The sequence below is a fragment of the Carassius auratus genome, chromosome 24 (genome assembly GCF_003368295.1).
Source record: "Carassius auratus strain Wakin chromosome 24, ASM336829v1, whole genome shotgun sequence".
NCBI classification, from domain to species: Eukaryota; Metazoa; Chordata; class Actinopteri; order Cypriniformes; family Cyprinidae; genus Carassius; species Carassius auratus.
Window position 1 is genome coordinate 1955071 of NC_039266.1, and position 23302 is coordinate 1978372.

The 23302-nt window shown below is 39.4% G+C and overlaps 3 protein-coding genes across 5 annotated transcripts in view; 1 reads left to right on the top strand and 2 right to left on the bottom strand.

Annotated features, from left to right (window-relative positions):
* Nucleotides 1–4659: 4659 nt before the first annotated feature.
* On the bottom strand, nt 4660–12568 carry LOC113042010 (DCN1-like protein 3). Its single transcript, XM_026200615.1, has 4 exons — nt 12164–12568; nt 11018–11089; nt 7257–7801; nt 4660–5865 (listed from the first exon to the last, which is right to left on the bottom strand). Exons 3-4 carry the CDS (start codon nt 7673–7675, stop codon nt 5412–5414), a joined length of 873 nt encoding a protein of 290 aa, XP_026056400.1. The 5' UTR covers nt 7676–7801; nt 11018–11089; nt 12164–12568; the 3' UTR covers nt 4660–5411.
* A 47-nt stretch (nt 12569–12615) lies between these two features.
* lyrm1 (LYR motif containing 1) lies at nt 12616–14731 on the top strand. 2 transcript variants are annotated; one of them, XM_026200624.1, is made up of 5 exons: nt 12616–12737; nt 13159–13317; nt 13398–13458; nt 13577–13608; nt 14085–14731. In XM_026200624.1, the coding sequence occupies exons 2-5, from the start codon at nt 13168–13170 to the stop codon at nt 14196–14198; spliced, it is 357 nt and encodes a 118-aa protein (XP_026056409.1). In that variant the 5' UTR covers nt 12616–12737; nt 13159–13167; the 3' UTR covers nt 14199–14731. The 2 variants fall into 2 exon arrangements, with proteins under 2 accessions (XP_026056409.1, XP_026056410.1); XM_026200625.1 differs by lacking the exon at nt 12616–12737 and adding an exon at nt 12744–12901.
* A 53-nt stretch (nt 14732–14784) lies between these two features.
* Nucleotides 14785–23302, bottom strand: part of dnah3 (dynein axonemal heavy chain 3) — a 33863-nt gene continuing 25345 nt past the window's right edge. The window contains exons 51-61 of one of the 2 annotated variants that reach the window (XM_026200549.1): nt 22841–23039; nt 20610–22751; nt 20261–20486; nt 19558–19802; nt 17788–17904; nt 17430–17587; nt 16750–16917; nt 16521–16663; nt 16184–16388; nt 15448–15585; nt 14785–15158 (exon numbers count right to left, since the gene is read on the bottom strand). In XM_026200549.1, coding sequence (XP_026056334.1) covers nt 14805–15158; nt 15448–15585; nt 16184–16388; nt 16521–16663; nt 16750–16917; nt 17430–17587; nt 17788–17904; nt 19558–19802; nt 20261–20486; nt 20610–22751; nt 22841–23039 — 4095 coding nt within the window. In that variant the 3' untranslated portion in view covers nt 14785–14804. The remainder of the gene's footprint in view (nt 15159–15447; nt 15586–16183; nt 16389–16520; nt 16664–16749; nt 16918–17429; nt 17588–17787; nt 17905–19557; nt 19803–20260; nt 20487–20609; nt 22752–22840; nt 23040–23302) is intronic. The other variant, XM_026200548.1, reaches the window with a different exon arrangement.

Genomic DNA, 23302 nt, shown 5'->3' on the forward strand with positions numbered 1-23302 from the left:
TATAAATGAATCGATCAAATGAAAATAAAGGTGTTCTTTTTACCCTTGATAGAATTCACATTGAATACAGCAACAAGTTTGAAACAATGCATTTGAATATGTTGAAATACTATTCTATTCTATAAGATTACATTTTATTTAATCTCCTACTACTGACCTTAACACTTTAAAATATGCAAAGTGGTCAAAAATAAAATATTTAAATAAATATATATGCAAAAATATATAACATCTCAAATATGTTTTTAATAAGTTGGTAAATGCTCCGTTTTTTTATTTATTTGTATTATTACCAGTACTAATATTTGCTCTGTTTATGCATAGGCTATTTGTACTCATCAGGGGTGGATCTACCTGGGTGGCATAAAAGAAAGCCTTGCCACCCTAGTTGGCAGCAACGAATTAAGGTTATGGCCAATTTGAAAATTTAAGAGCGCGAATCTTTCTTGCTCCGAACTACCGAACTGATTCAAATGATTTGCGATCCCCGAACTGACTCAAATGAATCGCGAACCCGCTCCGAACTCCCGACCTGATTTAAATGATTTGCGATCCCCAAACTGACTCATATGATTCGCGAACCCGCTCCGAACTCCCAAACTGACTCAAATGATTCGCGATCCCCAAAACTGATTCAAATGATTGGCGATCCCGCTCCGAACTCGCAAACTGACTCAAGTGATTCGCGATCCCCATAACTGATGATTCGCGATCCCGCTCCGAACTCCCGAATTGACTCAAATGAATCGCGAACCCGCTCCGAACTCCGGAACTGATTTAAATGATTTAGGATCCCCAAACTGACTCAAATGATTCGCGAACCCGCTCCGAACCATAAACAGTAAAAGAAATGGACACAGCGACCCCATTGGAACTCAACAGACAACTGAAGCCCATTTTCAGCGTTTTTTAGCACTTCCGTTTCTGACGTGCGGACTGCGGACTCAAACGAACCTTGACGACGTCAGCAACCTGTCTGACAGATGTAAATCTTCTAAGGGGCTGCAGTGCATGCAAACTGCCATCGTTAATCTTGCAGAGACGGCGAGCTTGAGCGGGGAGTTCTTTGTCGTGAGTGAGCAGGAGTAAGTATTCTGATTAATTATTTTGTATAGTATTTTAAAATGTAACGCCAGTACGCCATATTAAGTTAATTGCCTGCGAGCTTCTCCTCCTGTCTATACGGTAATGCGACAGCGTGGTTATGACGCAATCGTTAGCCTATTTTTTACAAAAACTGTTTCTATGGGGCCATAATGTAACATAGAAGGTAATGGAGCCCTTTATACACTGTCGTGTTTCTTTAGAAATAAATAATGGACAAACCGAGTCTCTAAACGCCTCAGATGTAAAGTTATTCGCTGTCAAAGTGACGCCAAAATGAATGGGAGTCAATGGGAATGCTAACGCAAGTGAAGTTCTGCTACAAGATGGTAGCACCATAGACAGTAAAAGAAATGGACACAGCGACCCCAATGGAACTCAATTGAGACAAGTGAAGCCCAGTTTTAGCGTTTTTTAGCACTTCCGTTTCTGACGCGCAGACTCAAACGAAGCTTGACGACGTCAGCAACCTGTCTGACAGATGTAAATCTTCTAGTAGCGGTGCGTGAAAACTGCCATCGTTAATCTTGCAGAGACGGCGAGCTTGAGCGGGGAGTTCTTTGTCGTGAGTGAGCAGGAGTAAGTATTCTGATTAATTATTTTGTATAGTCTTTTAAAATGTAACGCCAGTACACCATATTAAGTTAATTGCCTGCGAGCTTCTCCTCTTGTCTGTATGGTAATGCGACAGAGAGCCGAGTGGTTATGACGCAATCGTTAGCCTATTTTTTACAAAAACTGTTTATACAGGGCCATAATGTAACATAGAAGGTAATGGAGCCCTTTATACATTGTCGTGTATCTTTAGAAATAAATAATGGACAAACGGAGTCTTTAAACGCCTCAGATGTAAAGTTATTCGCTGTCAAAGTGACGCCAAAATGAATGGGAGTCAATGGGAATGCTAACGCAAGTGAAGTTCTGCTAAAAGATGGCAGCCCCCACCCGACTTCAACTTCCGGTCGAGTTCCTTGCCCCTTGGGTAGCACGCAGCCGACTTCAACTTCCGGTCGACATCCTTGCCGCCTGCTCCGAACTCACAAACTGACTCAAATGATTCGCGATCCCCAGAACTAATTCAAATGATTTGCGAACCCGCTTTGAACTCGCGAACTGACTCAAATGATTTGCGATCCCGCTCCTGACTCCCGAAATGACTCAATCTGCCTAGGGCACCAACTCCCAGAGGGGGCACCATCCCAGTTGCTCCAAATAAAAAAAACTTCCTCTATTCTCCCATCCGCGCTCGCGACAGCGAGGGAAAAGAAAACTATAAACAAAGTTGGCTTGACATTGAACGTTCGAGAGTCTCAAATTTAGGGGCCGTCTCTAAAGTTAATGCGATATTGGTATACACTTTTCTAACGTCAGTAGCATTTAAGGAGAATGACTTATAGTCATAAAAACAACTGTAATCGTTCATGTAGGTGTCAGCTATAATGCACAATTGAATTAAATGTTTGATATTTATTAAAATAAACTGTAAATCATATGTAAATTATGCTACTCTTTCACTTGGGCTCAAACGCAAATTTGAAGCTCAATAGCATTTGAGGAGAAAGACTTGCAGTCATAAAACAATTGTAATGTGTTCATTTAGGTGTCAGCTACAATGCACACCTTATACATTTTTAATATACATTAAAATAAAGTATAAATCATTTAGGTAAAAATGAGGCCAGTTTTTTTTTTTTTTTTTTTTAGTTTCCCTTACGAAAATTACCCATGGTTTTATCAATAAAAACATTAATCATCGTTCTTGTAGCCATGGTAACTGCAAATTAACCATGGTTTTGTTCCTTCAAATAATAATTTACAAAGTATTAATATACTGCATTTTTTTGTTGTTGTTGTAGCCTTTAAAATGACTTAAAATGCATTATATAAAAAAATAATGATGCAATAATGATTAGTTAATAATAACACGGTTACAATACATAATGTAGGCAAATACAAAATGAACAATTTATGTACATTATTACAAATACCATGTGATTGCTGCTGTTACACTAACAGGACGATCAAATCCTTGTTTAGGCTACTGACCAAACATTTAATTCAAATATTCACTAAATCTTTCATTTTTGGACACTTTTTTGCTATAGATGACACAGGCTTTATAATTTATTCAACAAAAAAACGTGCATATCACAACCCTTACAAAAATAAACCATGGTTTTATCATAGTAAAACTGCTTAATTTCCTTTTGCATGATTTCTGAATGCTTGGGACTATAAAATAGAGTCATAATAAAGTAACAGCCATAGGTAAATGTCGAGAGCTACAATTGTAATTTGTAAATAATACAATTTATTCATTTATTTGATTAAAGTTCTTTTTTCACCCCTATAGTGGGTGTTTTTTTCATCATCATATTTGAGGAAGGGGGCACAACAATACAGTCCTGCTCAGGACACACACTTGGCCAGCAGCGGCCCTGAAGGTGTTGTTATACACGTCTCTGGGAACGTGTGCTCTACTACACACACACACACACACTGAAGCACGCGTGGTGTTTTCAGCTCTTCACTATATTGACACATGATGTAGGCTACTCATGTGCACGTCAGCGCGCTATGAGAGGATTTCACCATGTCATTTGCTAAAACTATCGTCATTAATTCGTATCGTATACACAGACTGACAGAAATGGCAATGTCTTTACGACTAAAACATTATTTTAAAGGAATATCACACAAGTTTTCATATTTGTTTTTATTTAAACTTGCCAAAACAATAACACCATATTTTTCAGAAACAATTTCTAAAAGTACATTTGTATTTGTGCCTATAATGCTTATTTATTTATTTTTATTGTCAGCTAATAAAACCTATGCTTCAGGGACCATATTCATATAACATCTAAGGCTAAATGTAGCTCTTGACTGGTTGAGTTAGATGGGGATTAACATTAAACAGTAGAAAATCAGTTGAGTGATGCATACTGTATGCATTAGTGAGTGTGGTGGTGCTTAAGGGGTATGGTCACTTATTCCTTATACGAACTGTTTCAAATGCAAGACATTGATTGCATGAGATTAAGTTTGTAAATGCAGCCTGTGTCCTTTCGTAGTGTGCACATATTTTTATCATCAAACTGTGACTAAATTCAGTACATATACATCTGAAATATGTTGCCACCCCTCAAAAATTCCTGCCCCCTTCTCGCCACCCCATCAATATTTTTCTAGATCTGCCCCTGACACTCATAAAATACAAATGGACCATTCCTTTTGAACAGTTAAATAAATAAATAGGATAAAATTGAAATAAAAAGCTACTCACTGTGATTGTTGTTTTCCCTCCAAAACGATGTCACTTCCTGGAGGCTGGTGTCATAAAGGACAGATTTCTATCTATACATTCCAAAGGATATACATCATGTATTACAACATATATAACAGGGTCATGTTAATGGTTAAAATATGAATTTAACAAAAATGACTCCACAGATCCACATCATCTCTGGTCAGATGATGCATTGTACATTAGAGATCAAAAATGTAACAAATCCAACGTAAAACAAACAGAATAAAAAGACACTCAAATCCAAGTCCAATGTTCAACACATTTTTATTACTTATAAACTGTATCATTTATATAAAACCAGACACAAAAGACTGAATGAAATCACTTTGAATTAAAAGAAAAAAAATGTAAACCATAAAATAACAGTAATAGCTCACAGCAGACATCCAACTGCAAATGAATCTGTATTTCCCACTCCGCTGAGAATATGAGAATGAATGCATCAGAAGAGACATGAATGAGAAGAACAAAAGAAAGTCAGAAATTATTAGGGAAGCACATGAGAAATGAGGTTTTGAATCACCGCAGTCTGATGTTAAACAGAGCCACCACACACCCCTCAACTAAAAGAACCGTTAAAACACGTCCCCTGCAGCGTTAATGCTGGGATGTGTGTGTGTGGGTTTCTTTCGTGCATAAATATGTGTGTGTGTGTGTGTGTGTTCATACTCAGTAGACAGCTGACAGAATTCCCTTTTCTTTGGCGTGTTGGTCAATCCCAAAATATTAGCGCAAGGAAACCGCTCTGGATGAAATGTGAATGTTAAAACAAATTAAATGAACAATAGCAATAACTTAAATAAAAGTGCTTAAAAAACTATTTGTTTGGAGCCCTTTCAATACAACAAGAGTCCGAGAGCGCACCGGGATGCCCAATGCGGTAAGACCGGAAAATTTCATAACAATAATTCGAATAAGAGGATGGAGAGTGACGGGCTCAGAAACACCTCCGCACGTCATCGTCCAGAATTCACCACCATCCCGAACTCGGCCGCCCTCAAGATCCACATGCGGCCTCAGAGTCCGACTGTTCTCTCCGCCGTCTCTCCGTCTCCCACTCCACGAAGGAGTCGAAGAGGCTGGGCCAGGCCTCGTCCTCGCTGTAGTTGCTGAGGTCCTGGCCGATGCTCTGCGTGAAGTTCAGAAACATGTTCCAGGTGTCGCGAGAGATGCCGCGCACGGCACACGGGTTCTCCGACAGGAAGTCCAACCAGTGCTCAAGCAGCGGCGGCGTGTCCAGCGTGAAGACGAGCCGCCACAGTGCGATGGCGATGGAGCGCTGCAGCGAACGCTGACCCTGCTCTGCGTCCAGCCCGAACTGGAAGGTGAAGCGGTAGAGATCTTTAAAACTCTCTTCTCCACGGGACTCCTCTAGCAGCATGGAGAACCGAGAGCAGATCCCCGGGATACAGTCGGCTTGGATCGCCTTACAGCCGTCCACAAACTCCCTCCTGAGACACACAAATGCAAAACATGATGGTCTGGGATGTGGCGGATTTCCAGTGGAAACCATCTTCAATAGGGCAGGATTTGTTCAGAATTCAATTGATGATGAATTCTTATGCAAAATACAAGTATAACTGGAATTTAGCAAATTTGTGAGTGTTGTATGAATTACTTTTACATATTTGTATTATTCTTTTAGTCATTTTTTGTTTTTTTAATGTCTATATTAGTATTTATTTCTATTTTAGTTATTTTAGCACATCAACATTAGCAGTGTTGGAGAAAGTTAATTTTAAAAGTAATGTCTCACAATATTGTGCTGCTCCCTAAAAAGTTACTTATTGCATTACTTGGGTACTTTTTATGGAAAGTAATGCATTGATTTACTTTTGCATGTCTTTTCCTCATCTGGCCTGGGCTGCTCGTTTGTTTTTGCAACACAAAAACAAGTCATTGCAACACTTTGAGGTGATGAAGCATTCTTTGCATGTTTCTATCTGTTTCTGGAGGAACTACAGTGACTAATGATCTCTCATGCTAGGGATATTCAACGAGAACCCTTTTTTACTTAGTTTTCTTCAACTTAACTTTTTCAATTTTTAATATCCACAATGATGTGCTGTAGAACTCTATTCAGAATGCAATATTAGTGTATTATGGTACAATAATTACATTTTGACTGTTGAATGATCAAAGAACTGTTACAAATGATGATTCATGTCACTTCCAGGACATCTGTTGCACATTAAATGGAAGATCAAGCTCTGTGCATTGCATTCTGGGATACGGCAATCAACTGCACAGTAAATACTGAATGACACCCTCAATAGCATTAAAAAAAAAAAATCATATAGCTCATAAAAACGCTTCACCTGCCATCTTGGATGGATTTTTATTATAAAGCAGTGCATTCTCAAAGTTTTTTTTTAAACAAATTACCATAATACTTTTATTAATGAAGGATGCTTTAAAATTATATAAAATAGTGTCAATAAAAACATTTATAATGTTTGATCTTCCATTTATTTAATTTAATTTTTTTTTATTTGCTGTTCTTTTTTTTTTCTATTTGTCAATGAATCCTGAAAATGAAAACATATCATGGTTTCCACAAAGATATGCAGCTGCACTGACATTAAACTGTTTTCCACACTGATAATAATCAGAAATGTTTCTTGAGCAGTAAATCATCATATTTTCATGATTTCTGAAGACTGGAGGAATGATGCTGAAAATACAGCAGTGCATCACAGGAACAAATTACAGTTTACAATATATTAGAATAGAAACCAGTTATTTCAAATTGTAATAATATTTCACATTTTTACTGTACTTTCGATCATAATAAATGACACTTTTTTTTCGAAAACAGTAAAAATCTCAATTTCAGACTCACCTTGTAAACTTGCACATGGTAGCAGCCTGGAACTTCCACGCCAGCACCAGCACTCTGAACTCGGCCGGATCGACACACAGATCATTGCAGAAGCGCTCCATCCCCTCCTCCAGGATGGCATCTTCATGCTCGTCCTTATAACACGAGAACAGCTGGTCGATCCGAGCCAGCGACACTCCTTCCCCGTCCGGTGCGCTCTGCTCCCGCCACACGTCTGCAGAGACCGCCGGAGCTGTGGTGCCCTCCACCGTCACCTCAGACACTTTGGTGCCATTGAATATGACGTCGGTGGAAGACTTGGCCACTCCCTCCTTGTGCGCGCCGCCTTTTTTACCATGCGATTTCCCAGCATCCTTTTCGCCACTTTTACTGCCCAGAGAGGATGTGGGGTTTTTACATTTAGTCACACACTGCCCCATGTCTCTCTCACTCTCGTTCCTGTATTGGTGGTCCCGTCCGCGTCCTCTCTCGGAGGTCTTTCTTCAGGTCCAGACGGCCCCTGCTAGACGCCGCTGCTCTGGCTGATGGACAGCAGTCACCATGCCCTAAAGATTCAAACAGCGAGTTACCTTAAAGGAGTCAGCGAGTGCCCGTTTTTTACAAGTTTCTTGAGTTTGATTCTTTAAACTCTTAATGAAAAGTCTATAACACCGTTTGGTTAAAATTTCTAAATAGTAGTGTAAAAAACAATTTTTTTGGCCTGTCATAGACAGCTCTTTTTCAGAGCAAGCCATTTTGTAGCATTTTCCTTTAAATGTTAATGAGCTCTGCTGACTCCGCCCCCTCTTCTCAGAGAGACTGTTTGCTTTAACCGCATTCATCGTGTAACTTGCTAGTTAGCACATTATTAAGAAAGGTGATTTGCAATGATTCATTAAAAACCTTACACTCACTTCTGTTGGTGAAGCCGGATCACGAATGATTCACGCAAACATTAACAATATAATATCAAATATTTAGGTAGATCGGAGATCATCCTATTCCCTTCAGAAACAAACGTAATCCACTGTGTTTTCAGCAGCTCAGATGTCAGGAGTAAATGACGATTTGTTATTTAATACGATATGTATGACGTATGTATGACATATTATGACGAAATGTTCAATAATACATCCAACATAATTAAATCGCTTAGGAGTCTTTCTTGTCTATTGCGGTGAAACAATGGTGGACTGATGACAGTCACTCATGGGGCGGAGCTAAGGTAAGACGCCGTTCCAGTCTGTGCTGAAACCCTACTGTCAATCAAACTATCGTGGGAGGGGCCTGCTTTAATTGCCACTTTGAAAAATTATGTAATTCTAGCATCCTTATTTGTAATCGCGATTAGAAATGTGATTAATTGTGCAGCCCTACAATAGGTGTCATCATCGTACAGCCTACACACACGTCGTAGCCAAGTTTATTAGATCTATTTGGCACAGTGTGATCGGCAACGATCTTATAGGATTGCTAAAATCGTGAAGTGTGTCTCTGCTAAGTGTAAATGTAAAAGAAAGAGGCTTTCACAACCCTTTTCATCCCACTTCCAAAGAACAATGATGATCAGATTAATCTATATAGCACGTATATCGTTCCTCTTTTCAAAACCACAAACACAAAGTTCCCTAGATGAACCTGAGCTTCACTTCCTTCCACACAGCGTTGCCGTATCTCACTGCGGTTAACACTCCCTGTTCTTCAACTGTTATTTTTTTGGAAAAGCAGATCCATTGAATCATCTTGTATGAATCTTCTCCAGCCAAACAAAGAAAAGCAGAAATACAGTGTGTGGTAAATTGCAGCCTGCCAGTGAATCAGAGGCAGGGCAGGACGTTAACTAACCAGTGTGAAGAAATCAGTTCATTGTGGTGGCTGAACTAGTAATCAGTGTATGATTCTGATTGGCTACATGAAGAACTCACGAATGCTTCCACCACGGCAGGAGCAAACGTACTGAAAAACTGTGTTACTAGGCCGGGGCGATCCCATCTGAAGAACCCACTCAGAATAACACATTAATAGTGAGCCGCTTGTGTCTTCAGAGGAATGAGAACAATGCATGTCCATAATTTATCACGTGGGTTTCTTTGTTTCTGGCCTTTGTTTATGTGTTTAATATAAAAAAAGACAGATTTATTTTTCTCTCAAGCACAGAAGAGCCACGAGACACAGCAGTTTACTTATGAGCACCATTTTTTGACATCAGTAGTATCAAATATGAATTATTGACATAATCAGTAGTAGCAGTAGTAGTATATTTTTATTTAATGCCATGTCAGCATCTTAGGCTATTTTCATGGCAAAAACAAAAAAAATACAAATTACAAAAATAAAGTAAATGAAAACCAGCAAGCAAACAAACACGTTATATTACACAAGATTTTTTACATTAACAAATGCAAAAAGTTCAAAAGAGACAGAATTTTAAGAGTGTACTTACAAAATTATAAAAGTATGGTATTAACATCGTTAATAATTATTGATTATAATATTTACAAAATTATAGAATATTTCAAAATCAATATTCATATAATACCATTTATGAAATTAGTTTAATATTTTATACAGAATTTAAATCGAGAGATTATTTTAATGCATCATATTTACAAAATTAAAACAATTTGCATTGCACCTTTACATTAGTAACGATAATTATTTATCATTATATATTTTTTTATTTATATAGTATAATTGTAGACAAGAGAGACTATTTAGAAAATGTTAAAGTATAATATTCACTTAATATATTATTTATTTTATATAGAATGTAAATAAGCAGAATGTTTAATGAGAGAACAATACAATATTATAAATTATATTTGTATTAGTTCATTCATAATTAGTATTATAATTTTACATAAAATCTATATTACAAATAAAGGACATTGATATTCTTAAAACGCAGCGTTCTTGAGTTGCTGCTCCATAATAAAAATATTACGGACAGGGAAAAAAAACTTTATTTCATCTAAATGAAGTGCCAACCTTATGTTAATCGATCTAGTGTTGACATGTAAGAGATCCTTAAAGGGATAGTTCACCCAAAAATGAAAATTATGTCATTAATGACCCTCATGTCGTTCCAAACCCATAAGCATTGAAAATACATTTTGGTCCAAAATTAACAAAACTGACGACTTTATTCAGCATTGTCTTCTCTTCCGGGTCTGTTGTTGAGTGTGCTCATGTGACTGTTGACGTATATCGCTGCGGACGTGTTATCTTTGTTATTGGGCGCACCAGAAAACACATCAGCAGCATCATGAACACACTCACAACAGACATGGAAGAGAAGACAATGCTAAATAGAGTCGACATTTTTTGTTATTTTTGGACCAAAATGTATTTTCGATGCTTCAAAAATTTCTACCTGACCCTCTGATGTCACATGGACTACTTTGAAGATGTTTTTCTTATTTTTCTGGACATGGACAGTAGACCGTTCACACAGCTTCAATGGAGGGACTGAGAGCTCTCGGACTAAATCTAAAATATCTTAACTGTGTTGCGAAGATAAATGGAGGTCTTACGGGTTTGGAATGAGATGAGGGGGGAGTCATTAATGACATAATTTTCATTTTTGGGTGAACTAACCCTTTAACAGCTGGTCTCTATATGTGGATATGGTGCAGTGACATACACTGCACAGCTGCATCAACCAATCAGCATCCAGCAAATGAATGATGCGCTTCATAACGAGCACTGAGGTGAGCAGCTGTTCTCAGAGCGATCACGATCAACACACGTGTGGTGTAGTAGTGTGTGACGCACAGACTCACCCAAATCCCTGAGCACTGAAGCGACGTGTCATCTGAGGAAACTCCATGGAGACGGCCGGATCATCCGCTAGCCTGCGCACAAGCAAACCAAAGAGGTGTTAGAAAACAGAAATAACACACAACACACCTCAGTCCTCCAACACACTTTCACACACACGATCACAAGACTGGAAACAGTTTCCTCACGCCCTAACTAACTAACCCACTCAAAACACAATACCCATGAGGCCACCTAAATAAAACAAAGTAGACGGGAGCCTGGTTACATTAGAGGTGTTGGATTGCTGGTGTGACCGATGCCACGATTAAATGACATATAACCTGACAGGGGTCATGTGATGGGGATGTGGCCTGCATCTGGGGTCAAAGGTCAAGATTGAGAACAAATTCCCATCAACAGCATCCACAGTCTAATTTACTTCCATTATGACCAACATATAACATTGTAAGAGGATACAAGAAAACTTGATCAGACGGTGAAAACTAGCTATTACATTCAAGACACGTTAGTCATTTTATATGTATTGATGTACTACATGTGTACTTTAAATCCACAATATGATATAGTCCACAATGCACTTACAGTTAACATGATATGGACTATTATTATTATTTATTAAATAGATGCTCTATCTAGTCAGCATTTATGGGCATCACAGAGAAATACAGTCTTTTCAGCATCTAAATAATACAAAACACCCTTACATTAGGGTATATGTTTTATGTATATTATTATACAGCATTTTTAGGCATCATAAGCGATATCTGATTCTGATAATGATGTCTATGTAAACTACTCACTAGAAAAAAAGAATCTCTATTAATATAAATAAGAAACTTTTCCTTTAAATTACGATTAACTGTCCTTCTATACAGCAAAACCCCCAAATATCATTAATAAATGAGCTCTAGAACCATACATTTTTCTGCTATATTAATATGTGACTGTGTTTTGAGTACTGAAACATTTAATGTGACAGTTAAAGTCTTTTAAAAAGCTGAGCTCGTATTAGCAGCTTAGCTGGTTAGCTTCAGACGAGGCAGGTTCATTTATACACACGAAACTTGATTTAAACTCTAAAATGTGTGGGTTTTGGTCAGAAAGGCAGCAGAGATGTGAAATGGAGGTGTTTTGTGTTGGTTTACCTGTGGAAAGATGATGAAATGGATCGGAATCAGCGCATCGCTGTGGTCATGCTAAAGCTAAAGCTAATCCAAGCCTCCAGCCGAACCGGATCGGTTCTGAATCTCTGTGTATAAGCGGGAGAAGAGCTTCTGTTTGTGTGCTTCTGTTGCTCTTTGGGTCAAGTGATGATCATAGCGGACAATTCCCCCGCATCACTTCCTACAGACCCGAACCGAACCGAACCAGCGCCGGCTCCGGTAAAACTTACGGCTTCAGCAGCTCCCGTACTGCTCTGGATCGCTGCTGGGGGTCTGAGAGGATCGGGGTGGACTTTACACGGAACCACAGAGACGCGGATCGCCCGCTGATTGATCGCAGTTTCTTTTTTTGTTTGGGTTCGAGAAGGTCTGCGCAAAAGCCGCGCAGAAATAGCTCCGCCAAACATCTCTGACTGCGCAGCATTGAGAGCGTTAAGGACTAGTTTGAGACAAAACGCTCCGCGGTTCGAGACGTCACTGTTCGCGAGCACGTGGACGACGGAGTGCGGAAGTGCGGAGATCCTCACATAAGCTGTTTTGATCTAATCACGCATAGGTAATATGGTTTTCATCAGGAACTAGAGCTGATGAGCAACAAGATTCCTACTGAATAGAGCGAAAATACTAATAACTATAATGTGTGTCGGATAGATTGCAAACCTTATTGACATACATCTAGTTCACCTGATAGTAACACAGAGGTCACGCAAGATATTTTTTGTACGTGTATGAATATTTGATAATCATTAATAATGATTATTCCAACATAATTCACTATTCAGTGTATGTTTATTTTGTTTTTAATTGTATTTAATGCATTTTCCATCTAAATAATTATGAGCATTACAAATTAAGAGAAAGGGTACACATGAATTTAAGGAAAATCTAAAATTATTTTTGGAATTCTATAATGCATACTGTCATTATAGAATGCCAGATTTATATATTTGCTGTATTGTTGTGTTTGGTCTTCACAGGTGGTCCGGATGTCTCGTTCAGACGTGCTGTCTCTCTACAGGACGGTCCTGCGCATCGCACGCAGCTGGACAGCGCAGTCTGCTCTTCCACACGACACTGACACCGAGAGGAAATATATCACTCAGGAGGCTCGAAGCCTCTTCAGACAGAACCAGCAGGTGTGCACTGACCTCAGATCAGCGGATGAGCTGCTATAGGCCTCATATCTGTCACATCTCTCATAACTTCTCTGTTACAGATAACAGAGCCAGAATCAATCAAGAGATGCATTGAAGAGTGTGAAGCTCGGATAGAGATAGGTGTGCATCCTACATCTAATAGTTACTGCATGTCCTCTTTCATCAATAATTTTTTAGATGCTTGGTGTTACCAAATAGCAGGCGAGCAGCTAAAAATGTTTTCTGCGTTTCATGTCAGGACTGCATTATAGGAACCCCTATCCAAGACCAGTAAGTATCTCTACATATTATCATAAGCAGTAATAATAATACTACTATATTTGTAAATAGAATATGATCTCATATGATGAATATGATGGCAGTCACATTTCTCATAAACTGCTCAGAATAAATGTAGAATTTAGATATAATCTCAGAATCCTGAAAACAAAAAGACAGAACTGAGAAAAATCAGTTGTCAGATAAAATGTTGCAATTACCTTTTAACATTTTTATTCCACAGTGGAAACAAAGAAAACTGAGTTGCGAGATGTAAACTTAGAATTCAGAAATAAAAGTCAAAATGTGAGAATAAACTCAATTGTGAGGAAAAAAAAGTCTGAATAGTCAGAAAGTCTTAATGATCCTATAAAGGCTTTGTTGTCAGTTCTTCCGAGTTTGGGGTGAAATCTTACTTGATACAGAACAGGTTCTTTGTCGTTCCTGTGAGATTAACATAGAAATATTTCATATATCTTCTTTCTCAGACGTATCTTCCTCCGATGGGTCTGGCCACTCAGAAAGGCAGAAAGCTGCGAGCTCAGCAGAGACTGAGGAAACAAGCCAAGCCGCTGTACCTACAGTCTCACGATGACACCTGACACACACAGACTGCTCAGAAGCACCTGGATCATTATAAATTCTTGTGTGTTCATGTTATTTCTGGCTACAATGATAGCATTATGAAAAAGATCACAGTGAAGTTTTTCTCACTGCCAGTGCAGAGCATGAATGTTATATTAGGGATAGTTCATAGTTTACTCGCCCTCATGTTTTTCCAAACTTGTATGAATTTCTTTCTTGAATAGAAAAAAATCATATGGAAGTGGTTTGAAACAACATGAGGGCGAATAAATGTTGAAAGAAATATAATTTTTGGGTGAACTATTCCTTTAATGTGAGCTGTTTTGTTTGATGTTAAAGGTGTATTTATTATATTTGTCATATACTGCATTGTATAAAGGTATAAAGTTAAACTGTGCATTAAAAGTATCTAGCTGTATTTCAGTTGAAGTCTATGTTGAGTTTACACCCTCAATGGTTTGTCTCTGCACATTTACCTCTCATCGAAGTTATGTGAACATGCATCGTTGTTTTATTATTCTATTCAGTTAAATTAAACTTAACAACAATAGTGCTGCAGTCTTATATTTGATCAGTTTTTGGCATGTTGAAATGTAAACACATGAATTCAAACGCTGATATGCTCAGTTGTCTAGTTGGCAGAGGCAGGCGACTCCGCGGTTGATCCAGTGTTTCTGTGGCTTGTCCGAGGGCAGCTCGATGGACAGCACGTAGTTTGTGGAGTGACCAGTGGTGGAGAGAGTCCCACGCCTGGCGCTGGTCTTGTACACGGGGCACACGTAAACCCTCTCGTGCAGGAAGCTGGCGCTCTCTCCGGGCTTCAGCCAGATTATGGGCAGCGTGTCGAAGAGGACTTTAGGAACAGACTCGCCGATAACCATGTGCTCTCGATCCCAGCGCGCTCCTTCAAGGAAAAGCCCATGGACGTACGCACCATCCTCCGGCTTCTGCTCCATGTGAGTTTCCTGTTTACAGACCTAAAAAAGAAGCACAATTTATTAAGCAAGGGTGCATTAAATTGATCTGAAGTGAGGGAAAAAGATTTCTCTTTCACATAAATGCTGTTATTTTGAACTTTCTGTTCATCAAAGAATCCTGAAAAATTGAATGCATCACAGTTTCACACAAAAAAGTTTTGATCACAGAAATAAATTCTATTTTAAAGTATATTGCAATAGGAAACTGTTATTTGTACATTTCACAGTATTACTGTTTTTGCAGTATCTTTGGTAAATAAATGCAGCCTTGTTGAGCATTGGCACACACCTCAAACTCAAAGCCGATGTAGTCAATGGGGATGGTGTACTTGCGAGCGAAGTTCTGAGACACACCAGTGAGGAATGACTGAGTGAAATAAAACGCAGATATCCAAAAGACAGACGGAGGGCCATTATCAATCCAGTCCTGAAACACACACACAAAAAGATGGTTTACAAATGAGAAAATTCTTGGTTTGTATTGTTAAACTGTCCTAGGAAGTGGACAACTGGTTTTAATAGTACCAGTGCACACACCGGCTGACCGAGTGTCATATTTCAGCACTACACATATTTAAAAAGACAGTGTTCTTTCATGTTGATAGTAGTGATATTAATTGCAATCTAGGCAGGGTATAATTAAATGAAACTAAAATAATAAAAAAAAACTAAAATTAATTTACTAAAAATGAAATAATTGAAAATATTTAAAAACTCATTTAATTTTAGCTAGCTGGCAAGGCAACATTTCTCATATTAATTTAGTTGAACTAAATTTACCACACTACATAAAAATAATAATTACAATTGAATAAAAACTTTATTGACTAAAGCTAATAAAAATGTCAAAAATAAAAAAAAATCTAAAACGTGAACTAAAATGAATTCAAAATATGAATACAATTATAACAGCATCTCATTTGACTTTATTTTCGCTGAAACTAGGTGCATCAGTTGGAAACAATTGAAGTTTTTTGTAATAAACATTAAATGACCACGAGCCTCTCGTAACTACTACTGTTCACCTGTAGGAACTGCAGTCTGGCGAGGAAGTCAGACACATAGCTTCCGAGGGGTTTGAGGGAAGGGTAGGACTTTGCAGCCCACATGGCTGGCACTTTCCCAACAAGAAGACTGTTGAAGACATTCTCCAGCTCGGCTGACATCACAACCTGCCCCCGAAGTGCCTTCTGGGTGTTTATCAGGCTGCTACGGACCACCTTTGACAGCCTGTACATTTATGCATTTGGCAGATGCTTTTATCCAATCAACTTGTACTGTATTAAAGGTATAAAAGTTCATGCATTCCTGGCAATTGAACCCATGATTGCAAGCTCTACATTTACAGAATAAATCTAGTACCTGTTGAAGCGAATTAGTTCCTGCCGTAAGACGGTGTTCATCGACTCCTCATAAAGGAGAGGGTATTTATTAGTCACCATCTCAATGTCAAAATCAGGAGGGAGTTTGGCCAGCATTCCCCCGGCCAGCTCGTCCACTATTTCCTGTGGACACAGACAAACCTGCTGTCAGAGAGACCAGCTACACAAAACTGCCAATCATTTATCATTTCTGATTTGCATCCTGCCACCTGTGGTGATTTGGCTCCGCTGCTGGTTTGCCTCGGCAGAGTCAGCAGCACTCCATCTAACAGCTGATTGGTCTCCTGGTTGTCTTTGGTGATGTTAGCGTTGCTGTGGAGGCCGAAGACCTCAGGTTCAGCAGTGATGGGAAGGTTGCGGATGTAGTCCACGTAACTCTACATACAAAAGAGAGCATCGCAGAACAAGATTTTCAGTGAATTACAATGAAATCTGTGTCTGTTTTGTGCATGAATTTAAAACAAAAACTGATAAACAATCGACTCAATCTATAAAATGCACACTTTATGTTGCCCTTACCAGTTACAAATAAATAAATGCATAAACACATAAAAAATATATAAAATTAAATGAATTAAAAAATGCATAAATAAATGCATACATTATATGAATGAATGAATAAATAATTAAAAGAAAATACACAAACACATGCATGCATGATGACTTCATAAAACTTTTAATAACGAGAGACTACGTTAATGATATGTTTATGGCACTTTTTGGCCAGTCACTGTCTAAGAACTGCTTAAAAAAGGTTCTGAACAACATGAGTATGAGTACATGACAGAATTATAATTTTTAGCCGAACTATCAATTTTAACATCAGTGGAATCCATGTCGTCTGTTAATGTCAAATGTTTCTCTTTTAATGGATAGTGTTTGTGTGTACCTGGTATGGACCGTGTGATGGCACATAGTACAGATCTCCCTCACACACACAATACTGGTCCTGTTCAATGAGCTCCCAGCTGTAGAAGATGGAGAGGAGGGACATCAGCAGTCTCCGGTCCTTATCGTCTGTTACCCTCCCACCATAATTACACTCTCCTACAGAGAACATGAGTACAGAAGGGATGAAAAAATGATGTTAGTCTAACTAGATTTTTATACTATGGTTGCTGTGCAGTTATTGAGCAGAAGAGTGAGTGTTTGGACATTGCTATGTGGTTTCTAGAGCATTCTGGGTGGTTTCTTGGGCATCGTTAGGTGGTTGCTAGACTGTCCTGAGTGTCTGTCTGTTGAATCACCTGTCAGGTAAGTGATGGCCTCCAGTGGAACCTCCTCATACTCATCCAGGAACATCTGGATCTGACGAATGCTGATTCTCAGGTCAGACTCATTAAACTCATATGGAATATTCCAACCTGCAGAGAGACACAACTTTGATGACACAATTAAACCCCCCGGAGAAGACAAAACTCATCTCGGACAGGACATTCCAGTATTGATAATGAGTCTTAATACTAGTGATCGACCGATATTGATTTTTTTATAACCGATACCGATTATTTGTATGTTTATGTACCCGATAACCGATATGCAGAACCGATATTTATTTACTGTTATACTTCTGTTTCTGACAATTATTACAAAACAAATGAGCTGAACAAACCATTTTATTTATAACAATCACTCCCTCCTTGCATACAAAAAAACAAAGCATTATATTTATACACAAATAAATAGAGGGGTCTGAGTGCAAAAAATTTAAGCGCACTGTTACTAAGTGTCTTTGTTTTAAAATAAAAGCTTTGATGAGGTAAAAAAATAAAAACAGGTAAAAAAATAAAGCACAAAAATTATTCTAACATATTGGTGGGGGCGGGAGGGCTATTTACAACAGATACAACAGATAGAGCAAATACAACAGATAGAGAATTAAATTCAACGCTTTTATTTTCAACATGCACTCATTCATATCTGTTTTATTTAATTCATGTAAAGATACGTCTTTATTGGGGCAGGACATGACGAATTGCACTACGTGACTCAATGAGTTCGTCTCAATTGTTTAGAAACAATCTGCATAAATGAACTATATCAGGAATTTATGTCTCAGATCTCATTTGTGCATGTCTGTTATGTTAAATAAAGTTGATTAATTAAAGCAAACCAAGTAGAACATATATTTACCTATGCACTGAGTTGTTGTTGACTGATCTCCTCAGACGCCCGGGCTGCAATGGCGGAAATCTCAAAACAGCCACAAGATGGCGCCGTAAATCGGCGAATCCGATATTACAAAACCGATACCCGATTATGGAAAAATGCTTAAATATCGGGAAAAATATCGGTAAACAGATACATCGGTCGATCACTACTTAATACTTTTTTTTTAAGTCATAAACTAGGCTCCCATATATATTTAGTGATTCCACCAAAACCATTACCGTATTTTCCGGACTATAAGTCACACTTTTTTTCATAGTTTGGCTGTTCCTGCGACTTATAGTCAGGTGCAACTTATTTATCAAAATTAATTTGACATGAACCAAGAGAAAACATTACCGTCTCCAGCCAAGAGAGGGCGCTCTATACTGCTCAGTGCTCTTGTAGCATATAATGAGCAACATAGAGCGCCCTCTCGTGGCTGTAGACCGTAATGTTTTCTCTTGGTTCTTGGGTCTCAATAAATGCGACTTATAGTCCAGTGCGACTTATATATGTGTTTTTCTTCATCATGATGTATTTTTGGACTGATGCGACTTACACTTAGGTGCGACTTATAGTCCGAAAAATAAGGTATATGTTTTTGGGAGCAACCATATATTGATGTTGAATTTTTTTTCCAATACATTTTTGGTTGTGCACATCATTTTTGCTATTTTTAGATGTGTGTGCTTTTTATTTTATTTTCTACAATTGTTGGATATTGATGATTAATTTTCCTACTATTTCCCAGATCATCAGTATAAATAAATCAAAATTAGTTTTATGTGATTGTTTAGAGATGGAGGGTGAATCAAATGAAGGATGACCGACAGGAAAGCAAACTGCATTACAGATTCATATCTGACCGAGTGGGCCGAATGTTCTCCTCTCCTGGACCAGAGCGTGGAAGAAACAAAGGCCGAACAGCAGCTTCTGCCAGATGTTCTGCTTAGCGGAGCTGCTGAAGAAGGCAGGGTCTGAGATGGGGTCGCTGAGATAAGAACGCAGTAAATTTGCCCTCAGTCCTTTGGGAGGCTCATTCGTCATCTTCACCCCATTCTGCAAAACACTCACTGGAAACTTGTCAGACGGCTGACTGGTCAACCACAACCTAAAACAAAAGGAGTTTGGTTATCAGTTTAATTAATAATATAATTTCATTAAAAGAGGTTGGGGTGCGACCCTGTTGGCAGTGTGTGTACACAACCAGCTTATAATGATAAAGATCCACCCAGTGGTTTACACTACCATTAAGAAATATTAACTAAAGTATGTTAAAGACTTTTTATTAAGAGACCCTAAAGAATCATATCAACTTGTGAGAAATGGCCCCTTTAAGAAGTACAATTTTAAGTATACATAACTTTCTTACACTAATGGGAATTTGAGAGATATTTTTTTTGGATAGATTTTAAGATTAAACATGTCCAGGATATGTTCTTTATCTTCCACTAATTCCACTAATCCACTAATTTTTAACTCTGTGCTGAAATTAAGTGTGGCCATAATAATTCATGTGAAACAGCATAGTGAGTGTGTCAGATGCACACACAATGTTGTTATTTTTACCTGAAGCTGGTGTGTGTGTTTTCAGGTGTGATGACCTCCTCACAAATCTTCTCCAGCGTTGGCATCCAGCTGGTCGCGAGGTGACAGTTCTGCAGAACGACCCAGGTGCCGTCGGTCAGTGCTGCTCTGATCAGCTGCTCAGCTACTGGACCTTGACCCTGACCCAGAGAGATCGTCTGTGTCTTACTGCCGCCCATGCCCAAGTCATCTGCAAACTTCAGAAGTCCTGAGTAAGACAAAGAGTGAAAAAACATCATTGAGTTGAAAATGCTTAGCGTTGCGCTGAATTTTTACATATTACATAGAACGCCCAGATTTATACATTGGTCTTAACTTATTTCTATTTTACCTGCTGTAGGGTCTGATCCTGGAGAAAGGACAAAGATTAGTGGAGAACAGCAGTTGGAGTCACTGTAGCTCTCTGCCAGGTCAAAGGTCGGTGGCTCAATGTATGTCCGGCTCATTTTGTCGACGATGAACTGTTGTACTGCCAGCACAAGTTTATCCGGTCTGAAGCAGCGCAGCACCACCATGCGCTCCATGCCCACTACTGTGCGCCATTTCCCGGGTAACTCCTCGTCCTGCGGATGACCCGAATCGTAAATCTGCTTCCACTGTGTGATATTCTCCTGCACATGTTCAAACAATCCTTCCAGGCAAGGAAGCTGAGAAGCCCGAACCACTTCGGACCACGATTTATCTGAAAGCCACTCTGGGGCCGGGTTGGGGTAAGGGTTTTCCAGAGCAACGCCTCCAGTGAGAAGAAAGCGCCAGACGAGGTCGTCGACCTGACCTTTGCCCTGCATAATGCCGACGGTCAAAAGCAAAGAGAACAGCAGCTTGTCCTTCTCGAACAGAGAGCGGCACACGTTATAATAAACACGCATGGTGAAGTGATCCAAGATGTTAGCTATGCGGATCTGTAGGTCATCGCTAGGCGTGCTGTGAGCGATGGACTGCAGGTACAGATTGATGAACCACGTGAGAGAGTATTGGTACATGGGATCGATGTTTGCCAGATCCGAGATGCAAAAGAACAGAATGGATGAGTGTTCTGCAACCGGCCGGTAACCCATTCGAGTTTCGTCAATCTCGTTTTCAGTCACGCTCGCTATTTTCTGCTTCTCGGAAATCTCCTCTGACAATATCTTAGATGACGAGAGAACCTTAATAGCGGTTTCGTCTTCTAGGATGTTCCCTTCAGAAGAAGAAAGAACCTCCAGGATTTTGTTCTCGATCTCCTTCAGCTGCTTATTGTTGGCTGCGCTTTCGAGAATCAGCTGGTTTTTCTTCTCCTCGAGTTCTGGTTTCTCTTTAGCGGCGACGATCCCTAGAAGCTGATCTTCCAGACCCAACGGTGTGATCATGAAGTTCAAGAGACACACTTTTACCGCCACCTCCGGCAAGTAATGTGGATTCCTCAATCCTGTTGTGATGTAGAACCGGAAATCGCTTGAATACTCCACAGTGTTTTCACCAAGTTTCATATACTCCACACCCTGCTGCTTAAAGGTCTGTTTTAGGAGAACCGGCTCTAAAATTGCGTCTAACTCCTCCCCAACGTTCTCCAGGAGGACTGGCGTGCCGAACTGGATGGCGTTCTCGAGGGTACGGACATAGTTGCTGTCTGAGAGCTTGATGATGGACAGTTTATTGGCCTTGTTCATGTTTTTGACCCATTTGTTGGCTTGTCCCTGTGGGTCGATCATGAGTGGCCAACGGCGAGAGTTTGAGACAATAATCCCATTGTCGGTGGAAAACAAGTCCACTGGTAATCCAGCGATCTGCCACGATCGGATCAGCACCTGGTTTCCGAGAGTATTGCTAAGTGTGAAATCCTTCGAACATGGTATGTTTTTCTCATTGCACAGTTTGTGCCACTCTCGCTGACACTCCACTCGGTAATCAACAGTGAATGCGCCAAGATACGACACCATAGCTGAGGACAAAAGCACGTCGCCGGTAAGGTTGGTGTATTTGATGCCAAGGAGCCGAGCAGCTTCCGTCCACCTGTCTTTTTCTCCTCCCAGACCACCGATTAATTTTTCAGCTCGTATTAGCTTTTGTGAACAGAGCTCTATGTTTGCTTCCAAGTCTTTTTTCTTCTGTATCATCCCGTCGAATGTGTCATTCAGTGCCTGCAGACGATCCTCCACCTCCTTCAGCTCGGCACGTTTCACAGATAGCATCTGCATCTGCACGGCTAACTCCTCTTCTGCTTCCTTTAATCTTACTTGCTTTGGGGCAACGACTTTCGCCACACGTTCGTATACTTCCATGGCACGCACCCATTTGCAAAGGCCCTCGCAAGCAGAAGACACGCTTTTGATTACTGAAGGCTGAAATTCTGGGTGGTCTATGAACTTTTCTCTGATTTTCTTAATGTTAGGTGCAGGTATGTTGTCTTTATCGAACGTCTTAAGGCTGTCGAGGAACTTCATGTCACCAAGAAGCTTCTTAGATGGTCCCCAGAAATCCTCAACCATCTTTCCTGTACAAATAATGTCAAGCAAGTGTATTTAATAATCTTGTGCGTGATATATTTCACCTGTGTTTCTCATGTGTGCCACATTCTCATACCTGATCCACCGGGGTCTTGTTTCCTCTCTGGTTTAATGCCCTTCATGACACAGATGGACTCCATGACCAGTTTGACAGCACCAGGAGGATTCTGCATCGTCTTCAAGACAGTAATATCAGCCGGCTTCAGTGTGTCTAGAGCAGAGAGAGCCGCTTCCAGCGCTGGCATCGCTTCTGCAAGATCTCCCTCACACTCATCCTATCCAACAATAAATTAACTGATAGAAACTTCTTGATCATAACTTAAAATTTCCTAATACCCCAAAATATCCAACTGCTAACAACTTTCTGAAAATCCTCGACTGAAAGAGTGCAACTAGTCCACCAACATCATTAAAGACTTGTTAATTCCAATATGTTTTTTTGTTTTGTTTATCTATTTATGTATTTTCTAACTTATCACGTAGATTGAGAATTGAAGGAAAAATCAGGAACATGAGAACATCTGTATTATTTTTTTCA